General features: G+C 40.6%; 1 protein-coding gene across 1 annotated transcript in view; it reads left to right on the top strand.

Annotated features, from left to right (window-relative positions):
* The window catches only part of ATP10A (ATPase phospholipid transporting 10A (putative)), a 352,646-nt gene that overhangs the window by 230,821 nt on the left and 100,965 nt on the right, over positions 1-20,860 (top strand). Inside the window, exon 3 of the mRNA XM_007945983.1 lies at positions 2,377-2,462. Within this exon, the coding sequence (XP_007944174.1) occupies positions 2,377-2,462 (86 nt within the window). The remainder of the gene's footprint in view (positions 1-2,376; positions 2,463-20,860) is intronic.

Genomic DNA, 20,860 nt, shown 5'->3' on the forward strand with positions numbered 1-20,860 from the left:
GACCCAGCCATTCCATTACTAGGTATATATCCTAAAGAAGTGAGAGTCATGACAAGAACAGACATATGCACACCCATGTTCATCACAACACTATTTACAATTGCCAAAAGATGGAAACAACTTAGGTTTCCATCAACTGAGGAATGGATAACCAAACTATGGTACATACACTCAATGAAATACTGTGCAACCCTAAAGAATAAGGTAGAATCTGCAAAACACCACATAATGTGGATGAACTTGGAAACATTATGCTGAGTGAAATAAGTCAATCACAGAAGAATACATATTGTATTAGTCTCTTATTGTACAAAGTCAAGGAGAGATTTATCAATGGAAGGAAATTTTCTTAGTTGGTTACTAGGGGTCGGAGGGGAAGGAAGGGGACACTGTTAGATAGTAGATAAAAGTATCGATTTGGGTGAAGAGAAGGGAAATGTACCAAATGTGAATGATCAGCTTGGTGGCACTGAGGGAAAGAAGACATAGGTACATGGGAGGTACAGACAACAAAAATGAACCCTTTTGCACGTACAGTACTGTGTTGTCAGTGAAGGCAAACATGGGTATATGGGTGGATACATGGGTAGACAGGCCGAACTATTAGGTATGTCTATGAAGTGGGGAGTGTACCCAAGACCATGAACAGGGTTGGCAGACAATAGTCCTATTAGTTTATTTGTAGGATATGTAAGAATTCCCAGGTGTATAGTAGAGCTGACAAGTGACAAGGTTGTAGTCACTTCTTGGTCACAGTCAGCTACCCAGAGGGACTGAGTAGTTGAAACTGTAGGCTCGGGACCATAGTTGCAGGAGCCATCAAGCTAACACAAAAACAGTGTTCCACCTCCTTCTTTGATGAGTAGTGACTGGGATCTTAAAAGCTTGGAAGCAGCCATCTAGATGCAACGATGGGCCTCTCCTCATCCACAGCAAAGAAAGAAGAAAACCTAATTTATGGAAACAATTAGTCCTAGTGACTTGTACACCATGCGATCCACAGCCTATATGACAGACCAGAAGAACTCGATGGTGCCCAGCTACCTCTGTCAACCACTCAGAGTGGGATCTGTGTAGGAGATCCTGGATAGAGAGGGAGAACAATATGGAACAAAACTCAAAATCATTTGGGAAAAAAAAAGGGGGGGACCAAGTTTGCTAGTTTGATAGAGCCTGGTGGAACCACCGAGACTATGGCCCCTAGCTGCCCTTCAGGTCTGGAATTGAACCCACACCTGTGGCTTCCAGGCAAACAAAAGACAGCCATATGAGTTGAACATTTACCTGAAGTAGATACACTCCTTGGAGAAAACAATCATGGGAGAAAGGAGGACTGTTTATGCATAAGGAGACAGCTCAAGGGGCAGGAGTGCATGGAGGTATGGACACAGGGAAGAGGTAACTATGGGGAGGAAGTGGGAAGGGAGCTGTTGCATTGTGGTAAATTGTAGTCAATGTCATGAGACAAAGTGTATGTGATCTGCTGTATGGAAAGTGAATTTGCTCTGTAAATTTTCACCCAGGTCAAAATTTTTTAAAAAAAGAGAGAGATATTAGACATCATATTGCACTAGGCAAATCTGCAAAAGTGTTAAGAAGCAAAGATGTCACTTTGAAGACTAAGGTGCACCTTACCCAAGCCATGGTATTTTCAATTGCCTCATAAGCATTTGAAAGCTGGACTATGAATAAGGAAGACTAAAGAAGAGTTAATGCCTTTGAATTGTGTTTGTGAAGAATACTGAAAATACTATGGACTGCCAGAAGAATGAACAAATCTGTCCTGGAAGATGTGCAGCCAGAATGCTTCATAGAAGTGAGAATGGCCTCCAGACTATATCTCATCTTTGGTCATGTTGTCAGAAGGGACTCGTCTTTGGAAAGTATATCATGCTTGGTAAAGTAGAGCATCCACAGAAAAGGGGAAGACCCTTAACCAGATGGATTAACAGTGTCTGCAACGATAGGTTCAGGCAGAGCAAGCATTGTGAGGATGGTGCAGAACTGGGCAATTTTTCATTCTGTTGTATATAAAGTTGCTATAAGTCAGAGGAGACTCAATGGCAGCTAACAACAACACATTGCTATATCTCATATTCCCTTGTTTTATATTAGACTTATAGTCAGTCCAGTCCACTTAATAGCCAATAAAATTCTAGTAATTGTCACTTATTACAAAGGTAGTAGTCATTATTCATTATAAAAATGAAAAATCCTGTGTTAAGTACTCATGTGTGATTGGCATTCTACAAAGATTAGTGGGCATACTTCTTCCATGAGATATCTTTGATGTGGTACAAAACAGAGAGACTAATGCATTTTAGAATGGAACAGTCTGGCCCAGATTTCTCTAATGTGTGCATGTTATTATTTTAGGTCTCCGAGTTCAATCCCTTGACATTCACCAGTGTTATTGAATGTGAGAAGCCAAATAACAACCTGACTAAGTTTCGTGGTTGCATGTGAGTATTGTGTATCTGCCTGTGCCTGTCCTTGGATTTGGTCTGTATACAGTCATACATTGTCCTTGGGTTTGATCTAGTAAGTCATGTATTGCATAACATGTGTTTCGGGAATGTCTGACCACATAGAGTTAAGAATCCTGATCAGAGAATGGGATACAGTGAATAAAACAGGATGTAGCAAATACAATAGTTTTCCACAAAGAACACGTGTATCTTATGTCTCTTGTATATAAAGCAATTGCACTGCCAGGTGTATAATGGTACAGTACAGATGTAACCTGTAATACGTATGTCTTGATATTCATAATAAATGCCTGCATTGCTGGCTTATGTACCATATGTCCTCTCATTATTTTATTATTTCAAATTATTACAAAATTATTTTAAAAATACATTTTATTAAAATATAATTTATGTGCAGTGAAATACACAAAACTAAAGTGACATGGGTCAGTGCATTTTTTTTTCTTGTTCCTTGCTTTTTTTTTTTTTTTTTCAGTGTTCCCTCTCTTCTCCTCCACTCCTGGTAACTGACAAAGAAAGTTTCTTTCCATAATGAACTAATACTATATTTGTACTGTGATTGACTTATTTCATTCAGCATAATGTCCTCCAAGTTCATCCATGTTATGCAGTGTTTTGCAGATTCTGCATTATTCTTTGATGTTGCATAATATTCCATTATGTGTATGCACCACAGTTTAGCCATCCATTCTTCTGTTGATGGACACATAGTTGTTTCCATCCCTTTGCTATTGTAAACAGTGCTGTGATGAACATTGTTGTGCATATACCTGTTCTTGTCCTGGCTCTCACTTCTTTAGGAAATATACCTAGTAATGGAATTCCTGGATCAAATAATATTTCTAATTCCAGCTTTTCAAGGAATCACCATACTGCTTTCCACAGTGGTTGTTTCATTTTACAGTCCCACTGGCTGTGCATGAGAGTCCCAATCTCTCCACATCCTTGCCAGCCATTTGTTATTTTCTGTCTTGTTGAACTTTGCCGTTAGTACTGGGGTGAAATGGATTGCATTGTTGTTTTGATTTGCATTTCTGATTGCTAATAATCATGAACATTGCTTCATGTATTTGCTGGCCACCTGAATATTCTCTTTGGTGAAGTTTCTATTCATGTCTTCTACACATTTTTTAATTAGATTGTTAATCCTTTTGTTGTTGAGGTGTTGGAGTTTTCTATAAATTTTAAAGATGAGTCCTTTGTCAGATATGTCATTGCCAAATGTTTTTCCCAATCTGTAGGTTTTCTTTTTACTCTGTTGGAAGTGTAATTATCAACAAGTATGAATTTGTTGCTATTATTTTGTTATGTGTTTCTTTTGTGGTGGTGTTGATTTATATTACTGTTGTTGGTTCTCTGTCCAAAGGACTCCCTTTACCATCTCTTGTAAGGTTGTTGTGGTTTTAACTAATTCCCTTAATTTCTGCTTATCTGGAAATCTCCTAATTTCACCATCATATTGGAGGAACAGGTTTGCTAGGTATATAATTCTAGGTTGGAAATTTTTCTCTTTCAGGGTTTTATATATACCATCCCATTGTTTTCTCTCATGTATGGTTTCTGTTGAGAAATCAGAGCTTAGTCTAATTGTTGCCCCTTGTAGGTAACTTTTTTTTTCCTGTGTTGCTTTCAGGATTCTTTCTTTGTCTTTGATTTTGCTGCGTTTGATGACAATGTCTTGGTGATTTTCTTTTGGGGTTATCCTGTTTGGGGCCCATTAGACTTCTTGAATGGAAATATTCTGATCTTCCATCATACCAGAGAAATTCTCTTCCAATAAATCTTCAACAATTTTCTGTGTGGTTTTATTTATCTCTTCCTATTCTGGAATTCCAATTACATGTAAGTTATTCCTTTTGATGGTATGTCACATGATCCTTAGGCTTTCTTCATTTTGTTTTGATCTTTTTTCTGATTGAACCCTTCTGAAAGAAGTATTGAGGTATTTGTCTTCAAGCTCATTAATTCTGTCTCCCATTGATTCAATTCTACTCCTTTGCCTGTTCAATGTGTTATCTATTTTTGAAAATTCTGTATCAATCTTCTAGATTTCTATCTGTAGATTTTGTATCATTTCTAATTTTTCATTTATTTTGTCATTTTGTTTTTATATTGTCTTTTGAAATTGTTCTAGGGTTTTCTCTCTGTTTTTACTTAATTTTGTCAGTGTCTTCCTTGATCTGTCTCTCAATCCGTTGAAAATACCTAAATACAATTCTTTTGAATTCCTAATCAGGGAGTTCCAATGATGCTTCTTCCTCAGGGATGTGTTCTGGGTCTCTTTCCCGGTGCCTTGTTGCTCTTGCTTTCTCTTACCTCTTTTGTGTAGATTGTGATGCTCTGTTGTCTCCAAGGCATTGTGATGTTTTGTGTTTATATTTATTGGTGATTATATGTGGTAGTGACTTGCCCATGATTTTTGTTTTCTTTGGATGTTACCTATGTAACCAGGGCACTGTTCTCCTCTATTCACTAGTTGGCAGCACTTATACACTCACTACCGGCCACCTTTCCTGTTGTCAGCCTCCTGTATGTCCCTGCCATCTTTGGCAAATGGAGCTATTCTTAGGTCCCTGGAATCCTAATGAGAATGGTGTCACTTTAAATTTCCAAAATGGCCAGTGCTTGTAATCATTCAAAATGTCTGTGCCCTCAGTCACTTTAAATATCCAAAATGACTACCACTTGTAAACAATCAAAATGGCTGCACCTTCTGGACAGCTGAAAGTCCACAGGTCAGGTTGTCTCCCTCTTTGGTGTTTCCCTTCCTAGTCATAGGCCACCAACACAGTCGTCCCTGCAGCCCTTGGTAACCACGTTTGATCTTTAGGTCAATTCTCAGTTCCAACAGCACTTGTAAATATTCAGGCTGTTGGTGCCATGAGAGTTGCTGACAGTCCACAGCTCCATCTGTCTCTGTAGTCACTTCTTTTATTCAAGTTTTTCCATTGTTGTTGTTGTTGTTATGTGCCGTCGAGTCGGCCCCGACTCATAGCGACCCCTCCTTGGGTTTCCGCGGCAGTATCACTACGGAAGTAAGATTGCCCAACCTTCCTTCCAAGGAGTGGCTGGTGGGTTTGAACCGCCAGCCTTCTGGTTAGAAGTCAAGTGCTTTAGCCACTATGCTACCAGAGCTCCTCCATTAGTTGGTGCCTAATCCCCCTCTGTATACTTCCTTTCAAAGCTCAGGGCTCCAGGATTATCTTCTGTACCTCTGTCAATTTATTTCTCGTTCCTTTGTTGAAGAGGGTCTTTGTAGCTTCTCTGCCTATTCCACCATCTTACAGCCCTATCATTATTTTAATGTTAACTTTCCCTACTTTCAAATAAAAAAAAACAGTGTATGCTTTGATTCAGAGGTAGCAGAATCCAATCTTGTGTGTCATGTGTCACTTAAGTGTTATAGCATTATCTCTCTGTTTAATTTTCTTTCAAAAATATTACTCTGAAGTGCATCATAACTCCCAAATAGAGCAAAACTAGTGTTAATGATAGCAGCAGAAAGAGGCAAAAAAATAACAGCCAATTTGTAAATGAAACAAAATGTTGTTAATAACACAAAGATGGAAGATCAGTAAATGCTATTGCCAGTAATTTAGGCATATTGCACTTGACAATCATGACAGTCCTCAAAAACAAAAAGTTATCTTAGCTGTTAAAAGATTGACTCCAGTGAAAGCTACAAGGCTAATGAAAATACAAGAGAAAACTATATCAGATATAGAGAAGTTGTTAATGATGTGGTTTAAAGACCAAACACAAAATCCCTCTCAGCCCGTTGACTATCACAGCTAAGGCACAAAACTTGTCTGAGATGCTTAAAGAGAAAGCAGGAACAGACTACAGCATTGAATTTACTGCTAGTTCTTGGTGGTTCAAGTGCTTCAGACAATGTTTTTTTGTTACACAATGTAAAAGTTAGTGGTAAGTCTGCAAGTGGTTATTCAAAAGCAACAGAAGAATTTGTTGAAACCTTAAATAAATTCTAAGATTATTTGCCCCAGGAAAAGGTTAATGTGGGAAAAACCTCATTATTCTGAAACCAAATGCCTAAAAGGACCTTTGCCATAAGGGGTCCAAGTCAATGTCAAGCTTTCAGGCTTTTATTTATTTATTTTAGAACATTTTTTTCTGTGTGTGTGTGTGTTTGCTGAAAGTTTATAGAGCAAATTGGTTTTCCATTCAACCAGTCATAATTTTTTTTTTCTTTTATGTAACATCGATTATAATCCTACAATGTAACAACACTCTTCCCACTTTCTTCTTGGGTTTACCATTTCCATTTGTCCTTCTTTCCTATCCGTTCCTGCCTTCTGAGATTTATACCTGGGCAAATGCTACCCTTTGATTTTGTACGGTTGATTGTTCTAGAGATTTTGTATCACCCTGATGTTATTGTTCACTTTATAAGCCTGTCTGTTGTTTGGCTAAAAGTTGAGCCACAGTACTGCTTGGAAGAAGGTATACCTTTCAAGATTTTACTAATTGTAGGTAATGCTCCAGGACATCTGCCTTTCATTGATGACCTCCACCCCAATGTAAAAGTAGTGTTTCTCCCACCAAACACTACCTCTTTAATCCAGCCAATAGACCAAGGGGTTATTGCAGTATTCAGGGCCTACTACCTGAGGAGGACCTTTGTGTAGGCTATTATTGCAATTGATGACACTGGGAAGACACTGATGCAGTTCTGGAAGTACAACTTTACCACTGCATAAGTAACCTTGCCTGGGCCTGGGATGACATGACCAAAGAGTGCATGATTAGCATATGGAAAAATGCTGAAGTAGAATGTGCCTGACTTTAAGATATTTGAAAAGAATGATAAGATTGGAAAGTAATATGGTACACAACAACCTTAACCTAGACAGAGGACACTGAAGAACTCTGAGAGGTGGTTCCTGAGGAAATAACAAACGAAAAGTTGCTGGAGCTACAGCAAGAGCAAATAGCTGAAGAAGAGAGAAGGGAAAAGGAAACTGCAGAAGAATAATAGGTGCAGAAGAAGTTCACTAGATAGAGGTTAGCCAACTTCTTTGAGACCTTAACAGCTTGCTGAAGAGCTGGACCCAAACACTGAATGTTTTTCACTGATAGAGAAGAATGCTCTTGTAGTGTTTTCTGCATATAATTTTTGAAGAAAAGAAAAAGCAAACTAGGCAAACACCACTGAAACATATTCCTGAAGTAGTGAACACACACCCCTCCCCCAAGAAGAGCCTCAGCTTTCAGGCATTACAGGAGATGACATTATCATTGTTGATGACAGTTCATTAACAGAAGTTATTAGACTTAAAACTTTTCCAGTAGAATACTATGAGGAAATTGAGAACAGTGATATAGATGATCCTGATTCTCTTTGTTAAATTGTGTGTAATGTAGGCTTACAGAGGAGTTCTCGTGGCTCAGGGCCTAAGGCATTTGACTGCTATGCAGAAGACCAGAGGTTTAAACCCACCAGCCACTCTGAGGAAAGAAGATAGGGCAATCTTCTTTGTTAAAGATTTACCGCCTTGGAAACCCTATGAGGTTCACTATGAGTCAGAATCAATTTGATGGTATTGGGTTTGCTTGGTTTGGGGTATGCTTAGAATGTGTTTACGTAGAAGTTTAAAAAGTGAAAAAAAAAGTTTAAAATGAAATAAAACTATTTAAAACTTAAAAAGCAAAAAAGTTTACAAAGTAGTCTAATTTATAGAAAAAAATAAGAATAACATTGATTTTACATACACATGTTACTGGAACAATTTCTCTTAGAAAGATCAGCACAAAGCCAGTCCCAATGAAGCAGAGGTCACAGATGTCCCAAATGTCCAAACTACGGTGCCACTCCATCATTTCAGACATTAACTCCTCCTCCTCCTCTCATTAATCTCCCCCATTTTAAGGTTCTGTATTTTGCTGTAACGCCCCACAGAACTCACACCCAAGGGATCATCTCATGTGATGGTGGTGGAGGCTGGCAGGCTCACAAGTCCCAGGTCTGTGAGTAGATCTGGAGGATCCTCCTAAATCTTAGGATTTGGCAAACCTTGATCAGCAGATCAGATTGATGGCTGCTGTCCAAAATCTAGGGGTGAGATGAGGATTAGCCAAAACACAGAGCCAGAGCAAGAGAGGAGATAAATAGGTATACCCTCAAGAAAGCTAAAGGTGGTGATTTGAGTTATACCCTCTAGCAAGGCAGGGCTCATAATAGATCCCAGCTGTGTTGCTCCAACAGAAATAACCCAAGTGGATGCTTTTCACAATCAGCAGCTACTCAGTTGCTCATGGCAAATCCAGTCACAGAGTCGATTGCCAGTCATCACAGGGAATGACTAATACCAGCTGCCCAGCCAAATTAACTTAACTACCACACCACCCCAAAGAGGCATGGATAATAGGATTTACCATGCATCACAAAATGGAGAACAATGGCTAGAAGGGCAACATCAAGCAATTCACTGCATATGTACAGTGCATTATAGTGTACAGACAGTAATTTTGCATAAATTTAGTTATCTTGTAGGGTATAGAACTCTACTAGCAACAGCCTTCAGATTCATCAAACACTACATTAGCCCTGCAAGCTCCAATTATGTTAAGTACAGATTATATATTAGTCTGTATACAGTAATGTATAAAATGTATTATTATATTATGTATACAATATTGTATTATGTATACAATATTGTAGGAGCTCTGGTAGCATAGTGGCTAAAGCACTTGACTGCTAACCAGAAGGCTGGCGGTTCAAACCCACCAGCCACTCCTCGGAAGGAAGGTTGGGCAATCCTACTTCTGTGGTGATACTGCCTCAGAAACCCAAGGAGGGGTCACTATGAGTCGGACTGACTTGACGGCATATAACAACAACAACGACATACAATATTGTATAGTACTAACCTACTTAACCAATATATTACTTTGCCAGATACATTAGCTGAAATACACTACTGTGGTATGTCTATAGTATCTACTTCTGTAAAGATTTACCACCTTAGAAAATTTAGTCAATATTGGTATGGTACAGTATCCCACTTTGCTAAATGAAACAAAAGGTTATTAAACAATATAAAGTTGGAAAATCAGTGAATGCTATTATTTGTGATTCAGGCATATTTGTACAATGTGCAAATCATATAATGTCCTATTTTAGAGAAAATATCATGGATGTTAAGTGATACATTGACTGCATATTTGTAAACACATACACACAGACATATGCATTTAGTATTTTTTGCCATACAGCATATAGACTTTTAGGAATGTTGCCCCAAACCCAAACCACTTGGTCTCTTAGGGGACTGGTTCATGAGATACCATCACAGTAGAAGGTACCAACCACCTGTGATGAGGAGTTGCTGCTCATCCTGTCTGGTGGCACTGAGGAGGTGCAGGCAATCACAAAGGAAATTTTTCTGGAAATATGTGGCCCTGGTAATGGGAGCACAAGGCAATGTAGGAGGAGCCTGGGCTGACATACATTCAATCATTGAACAAGTATCTGTACTAGGCACTGCTCCAGACCCTGGGGATAACACAGTGAACTCGATATGTAAAAGAAATTCCTGCCTTCATGTTTATTTCAGTCTGGTGAGGAGAAAAGAGAAAATGAACAAAAGAAGTAAATTCAATACACACACACACACAGACATACATAAACCAAAACCAAACTCACTGCCTTTGAGTCAGATTTGACTCAGAGCAAACCCCCTTGGGTTTCTGAGGCAGTATCTCTACAGAAGTAGATTGCCCAGTCTTATTTCCAAAGAGTGGCATCTATATATAGATATAGATGATATAGATATAGAGCATCAAACAGTCTAGCTGCTTTCTCCAAAGCAGAAAAAACCTATAAAGGTGGACAAATTACCCAAAATTGTGTGTATGTTAGTACTTGGTTTTGGTTATGGGGTTGGGGGGGAATTATACTATTGCCTCTATTTTGGTGTATGTTTTGAAATTGCCATAATAAGTGTGTGTGTGTGTGTGTGTGTGTGTGTGGTCACTTGGTATGTGAAACAATAAAATGAGAGAACAGGTAATGCTATGCTGGGTAGGGGTAGAGTATCAATTTGTACCTGAGGGCAGTCTAGGAGGGTTTTGTGGAGAACATGGCAAGTGAGTGAGGGCCTGGAAGACATCAAGGTTGACCTGCCCCTCATTTACTGCTCAACTTCTGTGCATCTGTAAAACTCAGAGGCCTAATCCTCTTGTATTGAAACATGAGGCCTTCTCCTACCCTGTCCTCATGTTTTGAGGTTTGAGCACAGCAGATGACAGTCTCCTACCTCATGTCCCAGGCTTAGAGAGGCTTCTGTAAACATGCCTGGGTGCATCAAGGCTCTCAGCTTCAAAAAATAGGTCCAGCTCTGAGAGGTTGAAGTGTCAATTTGAATCTTCTGATTTCCTGACACATCCAACATTGCTAGCTGTTGCCCATCACAAAGAAGACCCTCAGTAGAGCTGGAGGGTAAATCAATTAATTAAAAACTGTTCAGAGTAAAAGGCAATGTTTGTCTGCAGCCAAGGGAAAGATTTTCAGCCACTGGCATTGCCATTATTCTTGCCAGAGAATCGGAGGTTGGAAAATGTTAGATCATCCTTTAAAGGACCTAATTAAAGGAAGACCAAACTCATAAAGTAAAATGTTAAAATATGATCTGTGAAGATTTGGGAAGAATATTCAACTAACTGCACATAACTGATATGCTGCAGATTTTAGGGTCTCTGCCCTTTCCAGGTTCCTTGCCCCCTTTTCCCCAGGAATACATCCACATACGTGTCCCCATTTTCAGTACCAGAGTGAGTCCACAATTCCAGGCCACTCAGTGGAATAAATAGGTACTGGATCTCCAGAGACACCATGACCCTAAATAACTATGGTAAAGAGAGGCTTAGCAACCTCAAGGGAGAACTTTCTCTGGGAATTCATGCTCATGGGTAATTTTAGGGTGCCAACTCTACCAAAGAAAAGGAAACTCCTTTGCTGATGGGATTGTAAAATGTTACAACTATAGGAGCTCTGGTAGCATAGTGCCTAAGGCACTTGACTACTAACCAGAAGGCTGGTGGTTCAAACCCACCAGCCACTCCTCGGAAGGAAGATGGGGCAATCTACTTCTGTAATGATACTGCCTCGGAAACACAAGGAGGGGTCACTATGAGTCAGGTCTGACTTGACAGTACATAACAACAACAACAACAATGGAAAATAGTATATGGTGCTTTCTCAAAAAGCTAAAAATAAAGCTACCTTATTATCTGGTAGTCCCACTGCTAGGTATAAACCCTAATAGCTGTGACAAGAATAGACATTGTATACCTAAGTTTATTGCAACATTATTCACAACAGTAAAAAAGGTGGAAACCACTTGTGTCCATCAATGAATGAATGAAAAAACAAAACCGTGTAAATATGTACATTGTAATAACTACATATAAAGAATAATGGTGAGTTATCAAAACATAATATGGATGAATTTGGAGAACATTATGGTTAGTGAAATAAGTCAATGTCAAAAGGACAAATATTGTTTGATCATACTTTTTTTAAAAAGACAAGTATAGCTATACCAAAATCAAAACCAAACCCACTGCCATCAAGTCAATTCCAACTCATAGAAACCCTGTAGGGCATAGTAGAATGGTGCAACAGGTTATCAAGGCTGTAATTCTTTACAGAAGCAGATTGCCTCAACTTGCTCTGCTGGAGATCTGGTGGGTACAAACCTCCAAGCTTTTGGTTAGCAGACAAATGCTTTAACCACTATACTACTAGAGCTCCTTAAGAATAGTTATACATACAGAAATCAGTGTTCATTGCTAGTTACCAGGAATGGTAGGTGGAGAGAGGGAGGATCTATTTCTAAATAGTAGACACTTGTTATTTTAAGTAATGGAAAAGACAATACCAAATACAGAGTAGTCTACACAACTTGACCAATATAAACTATGACATTAAGAAGTACTTGAGAATAAAGGATGTTTTTTGATAAATGTTGTAATATATAAAATTTTGCAGCAATACCAGTAATAACCAAAAAATATGTGTGATATTACATAGGTAGATAAGTACACACATATGTGTATAGGAAGTGTATAGGAAGGATAAGTACACACATGTGTATACACATGTGAGTATATGCATGTGCATATATAGGTGTATCTGTTATTGTTGTTAGGTGCTGTCGAGTTGGTTCTGACTCACAGTGACACTGTACAGAAAAAACACTGCCTAGTCCTGTGCCATCCTCACAATCCTTGTTATGCTTGAGCCAATTGTTGCAGTCACTGTGTCAATCCATCTCATTAAGAATCTTCCTCTTTTTCACTAACCCTCTACTTTACCAATCATGATGTCCTTCTACATGATATTCCTCCTAATGATATGTCCAAAGTACATAAGAAAAAGTCTTGCCATTCTCCTTTCAAGAGAGTTGGCTGTACTTCTTACAAGGCAGATTTGTTCTTCTTCTAGTCAGTTTTCTTCACCACCACCATAATCCAAAGGCATCAATTTTTCTTGTCTCCCTTATTCATTGTCCAGCTTTTGTATACATATGAGACAATTGAAAATACTGTGGCTTGGGTCATTAACAACTTAGTCCTCAAGGTGACACCTTTGCTTTTTAACACTAGAAAAGTTCTTTGCAGCACATTTGCCCAACTCAATACATCATTTTATTGCTTGACTGCTGTTTCCATGGGCATTCATTGTTGAACCAAGTATAATAAATTCTTTGACAACTTCAATCTTTTCTCCTTTTATCATGATATTACTTATTGGTCCAGTTGTGAGGATCTTTGTTTTCTTTATGCTGAGGTGGAATACATACTGAAGGCTATAGTCTTTGATCTTCATCAATTGCTTCAAGTCCTCTTCACTTTCAGCAAACAAGGTTGTGCCATCTACATATTCCAGGTTGTTAATCAGTCTTCCTTCAATCCTGATGCTGTGTTTTTTTCACCTAGTCTGGCTTTTCAGATTATTTGCTCAGCATATAGTTTGAATCAGTATGGTGAAAGGATATGACCCTGACTTACACCTTTCCTGATTTTAAACCATTCACTATCTCCTTGTTCTGTTCCAGCAACTACCTTTTGTTCTGTATTCAGGTTTCTCATGGGCACAATTAAATATTTTAGAACTCCCATTCTCACAATATTATCTATAATTTTTTATGACCTGCACAGTGTAATAACTTTGCATAGTTAATAAAACACAGGTAAACACCTTTCTGGTATTCTGTGCATTTAAGCAAGATCCATCTGTGTTAGACTGGGTTCTGTAGAGAAACAAAACCGGTAAAGCTTAGAGAGAGAGAGAGAGAGAGAAATTTATCTTAGGAAAATGGCTCACACACTTATAGAAGCTGGCAAATCCAAAGTTCTTGGATCAAACTTCAAGCTGGAAGCTTTTTCCGACTCTCACAGCTGCAGCGGCTGAGGAGCTCAAGGTTGGCAGGCAATATACTGGCTGTTGACTCCAACGAATGACAAATCCAAGATATCCAGGCTGAATGGTAGATTGTTCACTCACAGACAGTTGTAGGCAGCACAACAGAATCCCGATCCACAGAAGAGTGTCTCTTTTCTCAGGATGTCCATAAATATTCTGGAAGCAGGCCACAGCCCTAGGGAAACTCCCTTTCAGTGCATTGACTGCTCAAAGCATATTCATCTGATCCCATCATGGGAATAACCACATCACAACAGCTTAAACCACACTGAATTGTGCTCCAGCCAAGTTGACACACAGCTCCAACTATCACACCATCTGACATCAACAATGCTATCCTTCATTCTGTGTCCTCTGTGTTTATAGGCATTGTTGTTGTCATTGTTATGTGCTGTTGAGTCGGCCCTGACTCACAGCAACCCCTCCTTGGGTTGCCAAGGCAGTATCACTATGGAAGTAGATTGCCCAACCTTCCTTCTGAGTTTATAGGCATATGCATATACATTATTTGTGTGTGCTGCATATATACTGTATTCATATATATATACAAAGCACAAAAGGGGCACAGTTACAGATATTTCATATACATAACTGAACACCTTGAAGAATTGGTTTACTGGGTTTGAAGTTTTAAGACCATAGCTCTGGTGAAGTAGTGCCTATGGTGTTTATATATGAGAAAGAAAGAAAGGGACACCTTTATACAAAGATTGTACTTCTAGCTCATGATCTTTCTTCCATTTCCTATGGGGTCCCCCATAATGTCCTTAAAAGGTGCAGGGCTAATGTGCTCAGTCAGTGGTGCAGACTGAAAATCCCCACCCTTCTCGTACATTCATTGCTTGCTCTGAAATTACTCTGGCACAGAGGGGCTAGGTTATAAGTCAATAGGGACTAGGCCTGCCCTTAAGGAGCCACCTTAATAGTAGGAGTCTTAAACAAGTCCCATTAAGCACTGAGACCAACAGACTCCAGAGCCAACTCTTCTGATCTAGATAAACTTGGACAAACAATTTAACTGTACTCGTCTGTATAATAATACTTCCGTCATCATTATTGCAACAGTTAGTGGAGGTAATGCACAAAAAGCATTTCAAAGGGTGGTAGGTACTTAGTAAATACTGGCAACTGCTATTGTTGTTGATGTTACTATTACAGATAATAATATAATAATATAAAGCAGAGAGTGAGAAAGTTTAGGACAAAGGTGTAGGCAAGACTGAGAATGCTCCCAGGGGAGGGAGATCCAGTTGTGAGGAGGTGGATGGGAATAGTTTGTCTTTAAAGTTCACATCAGTGGATGTTTCAATGAGAGGAAGAGGTATGATTTGAGGTTTAATGTCCACAAAAAGCATTAGGAGGAGCTACCCAGCTGGTAGCAAAAAATAAATGTAATCTTGAAATATGTGGGACGTGTGAGGCCATGTTTGAAGTTGGAACTGAAGATAGGAGAAGAAAGGAAACTAGTGAAGACAAAGAAATTGGATAGTTCTGCCAGTTAAGAGTAGGCATCCTTAGGTGTGCCAGGGATGCGGTCACCAAGGTACAGCAAAGGCATTTTGGAAGGCAATCTAGAGTATGTTCCATTCCACAAACACCTTTGAAAGGACTGACCAAGAAGTTAGGTAGTATAGACTGAGAGAGGGGGAATTCAAACAGTGGGAGAAGAATTGTATTGATGGGAAGTACTCTATCGAGGAATGTAGCTTGAGGAGGAGGACCAGGGCCAGGGATGAAGCCCTCAAGAAAAGAGGAGGGCCTTTGTTCCAAAGAGAGAAGATAGCAAGAAGGCCTGGCTGGCAGCAATTGGGAGAAGAGGGTAAGAGAGCATGGGGACCTGTGCATGGGGTGTTGGTGATAAATGAAGAGTGGTGTCTCTGTGGGCCTGAGGCCAGCCCCAACCTATGCAGAGCTTCTGTCTCCTCCTGGGCCCAACCCTCAGCATCTCTCTTCCCCCAGACACCCCAGAAATGCTTCTTAAGTCAAGACCATATACCCACACCCAAACTGGGCCCATGGCAGGCTTCTCAGCATGGATCTTCATCTGCCTGGTTGCCTAGGGAAGAAATGCTGTGAGAAGAAGGGTTCTCTCTATATAAATCTTCCCCATCTCGGTACCCTAATCTTGTCATGTTTGCTTCTTACTTTTGGCAGTAAATAATCCAGTTCTCCTGAGGCCAGTTCTTGCTGGTGGGCTCCGAATGGCACAAATGTATGTGTCTAGGGCCACCTGTCCTGTCTCTTCAGACCTTTGCACACCCTGTCTCTAACAGGCAGGAGCATTTTGGATTTGCCACAGGGTCATCAAGGTAAGGGTGGACCCTCTGTCAGATGAGGGTGATGTACGAAGATCTACGAAGGTTGGATGTTCCATATTGGCTCTTGCCCTCAACATTCACATTGAGGGCACCACTGAGCATGCAGAGGAGGAGAGAGGGAAAAGGGGAAGGGGCCTTCATGATGAAGGAAGGTGGGCCAGTTTGTAAACTTGAATGAGCAGAGGAAGAAGACACAGAGTCATGTTGGTAGTGATGTTCTGTGCAGGAGGCTATGGAGGGTGGGAGCTAAAGGTAAGTATGTGGTCTGGACTCAGGATGCTGAAGGCCTGCAGAGCTGAGGGCATGGTGTCTTAGTTATCTAGTGCTGCTATAACAGAAATACCACAAGTAGATGACTTTAACAAACAGAAATTTATTCTCTTGCAGTGTTTGAGATTAGAAATCCAAATTCAGGGTGCCAGTTCTAGAGGAAGGCTTTCTTTCTCTTTTGGATCTGGGGAAAATCCTCATCTCCTTTAAACATCTGTGGGCCTGGTGTTCCTTAGAGATCTTCCTTGGAGATCTTATCCCCTTCTCCCAATCCCTATCAGCCAGACCTTCATGCTGTCTTCTCTCTTTGGAGCAAGGGCCCTTCTCTTTTCATGAGGGCTTAATCCCTGGCCTTGTCTTCTTCCTCAAGCCACATTTTTAGATGGACCCAAACCAAAAAAAAAACTGCCATCAAGTCAGATCTGCTCATAGAGACCCCTCCTTGGATTTCCAAGGTGATATCATTATGGAAGTAGATTGCCTAACCTTCCTTCCAAGGAATGACTGGTGGGTTTGCCAGCCTTCTGGTTAGCAGTCATTGCCTTAGGCACTATGCTACCAGAGCTCCCATCTAGATGGAGCACTCCTCATCAATACAATTATTAATTCCACTGCCTGAATTCCCCATCTCTCTGTCTACCCTACCTAATTTCTTGGTCAGTCCTTTCTAAGGTGTTTTGTGGAATTGAACATACTCTAGACTTCTTTCCTAAATTTCTATGTTGTACCCTGGTGTCTTAACATCAATCTTACCCTGGGTTGAGGAGGTTCACATTACAAAAACTCTAAGTCTAAAGGACATATAACACTCTTGCCTCTTTCTTGGTGGTAGGCAGGTCCCTCCTCTCTACTTGCTTCTCTCTATTTTCTCTTTTTCGACATAAAACTTCTTTTATCTTTTGTGACTCAACTAAGATGTAACTTAAATAAGGGGGGTGACTTGAGAAAGTGTGTGACTTCAGTACTTGAGTAAAGGTGGTGACTTTAGTAAGGATAGGACTTGGTTCATGCCTTCTAATAAAGCTGTGACTCAAGATACAACTAACCCTAATCCTGCCTCTTGTCATGGATTGAATTGTGTCCCCCCAAAATACATGTCAGATCAGCTAGGCCATGATCCCCAGTATTGTGTGATTATCTGTTTCATGATATATTTTAAATCTTAACCTATATTCTGTTAATGAGGCAGGATTAGAGCCAGCTATCTTAATGAGATAGAATACAACCAACAGGACTAGGTACATCTTGAGTTAATGTCTTTTGATATACAAAAGAAATTAAGCAATTGAGCAGAGATCAGAGGGACCTACTAACATGAAGAAATAATAACTGGGAGCAAAGCACATCCTTTGGACCCAGGGTCCCTGTGTTGAGTACCTCTAAGACTCAGAGGAAGTTTGATGTCAAGACACATGGAATACTCCAATGGATGCTAGGCTCACAGATGAAACAGGAGACAATGGCCTTCCTCAAGATCCATCAGAGAGAGAAAGCCTTCTATTAGACCTAGTGCCCTTCTACCCTCTTAAACTGTGAAAGAATAAATTCCTTTTGTTAAAGCCACACATTTATGGTATTTCTGTTATAGCAGTACTAGATAACTAAGAGGAGCTCTGGTACGTAGTGCCTAAGTACTTGACTGCTAACCAGAAGGCTGGTGGTTCAAACCCACCAGCCACTCCTCTGAAGGAAGGTTGGGCAACCTACTTCTGTAGTGATACCACCTTGGAAACCCAAGGAGGGGTTGCTATGAGTCGGGGCCGACTCAACGGCACATAACAACAACAATAATAATATAAAGGGAGCTCTGGTGGCATAGTGCCTAAGGTATTTGACTGCTAACAAGAAGGTTGGTGGTTCAAACCCACCAGCCACTCCTTGGAAAGAAGGTTGGGCAATCTACTTCTGTAGTGATACAGCCTTGAAAACCCAAGGAGGGCTCATTATGAGTTGCAATCAACTTGATGACAGTGAGTTTTGAGTTTCATAATATAAAGGAGGGGTTAGTATGAGTCAGAATAAACTGAATGGCAGTGAATTTTTGTTTTTGTTTTTTTGCTAATAATATAAAAGCCTAGACTGCCTTGCAGAGACTGTTGGTGGAATTATGGATGTCAAAGGAAATTTTGGTGAAGGCTCAGAAGGAAATGAGAAGAACCGTAACATCAGATATGGTACAGACAGTGAGAAACAGCAACAGATAAATGGTAGCAGCAGAACCAAGAGATTGCATGAAACAGCATAGGAGCCAACTCATAGAACAAGAGAGCTGACTGCCTTCAGGCCACAGATTTATTGGTATAGTGGGGTGCCTCTGGGTATTTGGCGACAGAGGTAGGCTTGTGAACTAATGGAGCTGAGTACCTTCAGGCCAGGGCTTACTGGCAGAGTGTGGTGCCTCTGGGCACTTATCAGTACAGCTAAAGGGCTTTGTAACACTTGTCCAAGCAGGGCAGAGGCCAGGAGAGCCTGAGTGGATGAGGGGCTGACATGCCAAGGAAGCAGAAGCTGAAGAGACAAGGAATACAGGTAGCAGTGCTGCCTCAGTTTCAAAGAGTAGGCTCACAACCTCTGGGGCCCCAAAGGGTAGAACCATGGTCTTCTAGTCCTCAAAAGGTGGAGCTACAGCCTCTCATTTTTTAGAGTCAAATCTTCACCAACTCCATTACAGAGTGAGGAGTTACTGTTCACAAGTCCAAGGTGGATGGGGTTAGATCCACTGTCCAAACCTGAGGGTGTGGGGCTGCTACCCAAGGGGAAGAAAAACAGAGCCTGCTGGGGCTTAGGGTGTGGGGTCACCACTCAGTTGGACTAGGAGAATGGGGCTGCCCAAAACCAAGGTAGCAGAACTGTCATTCCAGTGGACTTGGAAGGCAGACCTATGGCCCAGGACCAAGGGTCCTCCACTCAAAATCTAGAGAACATGGCTAACACCCAGGTTCTGGAAGGCAGAGTGATTGCCTAAATGGTCTCAGAGAAAAAAGGATTATTTTTATGCCTTGAGAGTTAATGTAAATTGTTTTGCTGGGTTTTTATTCTTTCTTTCCCTCAAGTTTCTCCCATTTGTAATGTAAATATCTACCTTATACCTGTTACACTATTGTATTTTGGAAGCAGATAACTTGTATTCTAGATTTCACAGGTTCCTATCTGAAGAGGAATTTTGGTCCAGGATGGAATTTGGACTTGGAGTTGGATTAAGACTTGTTGTTGTTGTTGTTATGTGCCGTCAAGTCGGCCCCGACTCATAGCGACCCCTCCTTGGGTTTCCGAGGCAGTATCACTACGGAAGTAAGATTGCCCAACCTTCCTTCCGAGGAGTGGCTGGGGGGTTTGAACCGCCAGCCTTCTGGTTAGCAGTCAAGTGCTTTAGCCTCTATGCTACCAGAGCTCCCGGATTAAGACTTAGGGAATGATAAAATGGGGTGGAAGCATTTCACATGTGGTGAGGACATGAATTTTGGGGCACTGAAGAGTGGGATGTCATGGATCACATTGTTTACCCCCAAAATACATCATCTTGGTTAGGTTATGATTCCCATTATTGGTGGAATGATCTTCCAGTTTGTGATGGGTTGTAAATCCTAACCTCTATGATGTTAATGAGGCAGGATTAGAGGCAGTTATGTTAATAGGCAAGATACAACCCACAGGATTAGGGTGTATCTTGAATCAACCTCTTTTGAGATATGAAAGAGAGTAAACCAGTGAGCAGAGATCAGAAGGACTTACTACAACCAAGAAAGTAGAGCCCTGAGCAGAACATATCTTTTGAACCCAGGGTGCCTAAACTGAGAACCTTCTAGATCCAAAAAAACCAAACCATACTCACTGCTGTCACGTCAGTCCTGACTCATAGCTACCCCTCCTTAGGTTTTCAAGGTGGTATCACTACGGAAGTAGATTTCCCAATCTTCCTTCCAAAGAGTGGCTGGTGGGTTTGAACTGCCAGGCTTCTAGTTAGCAGTCAAATGTTTTAGGTACTAGGTTAATGCCAAGACACATGAAGATCTCCAAGGAACCCCAGGCCAACATATGTTTAAATGAGACAAGGATCTTCCCCCAGCGCTGATAGAGAAAATCTTCCCCTGGAGCTGGCACCCTGAATTCGGACTTCCAGCCTCCTAACCCATGAGAGAATAAATTTCTATTTGTTAAAGCCATTTACTGTAGTATTTCTGTTACAGCAGCACTAGATAACTCAGACTCTCATTAGCATATGTTGTTGTTGTTGTTGTGTGTCGTCGAGTAGGACCCAACTCATAGCAACCCCTCCTTGGGTTTCCAAGGCAGTATCACTATGGAAGTAGATTGCCCAACCTTCCTTCCAAGGAGTG

The sequence above is a fragment of the Orycteropus afer genome, unplaced genomic scaffold (genome assembly GCF_000298275.1).
Source record: "Orycteropus afer afer isolate SDZICR_OR568_19922 unplaced genomic scaffold, OryAfe1.0 scaffold00146, whole genome shotgun sequence".
Classification (NCBI taxonomy): domain Eukaryota; kingdom Metazoa; phylum Chordata; class Mammalia; order Tubulidentata; family Orycteropodidae; genus Orycteropus; species Orycteropus afer.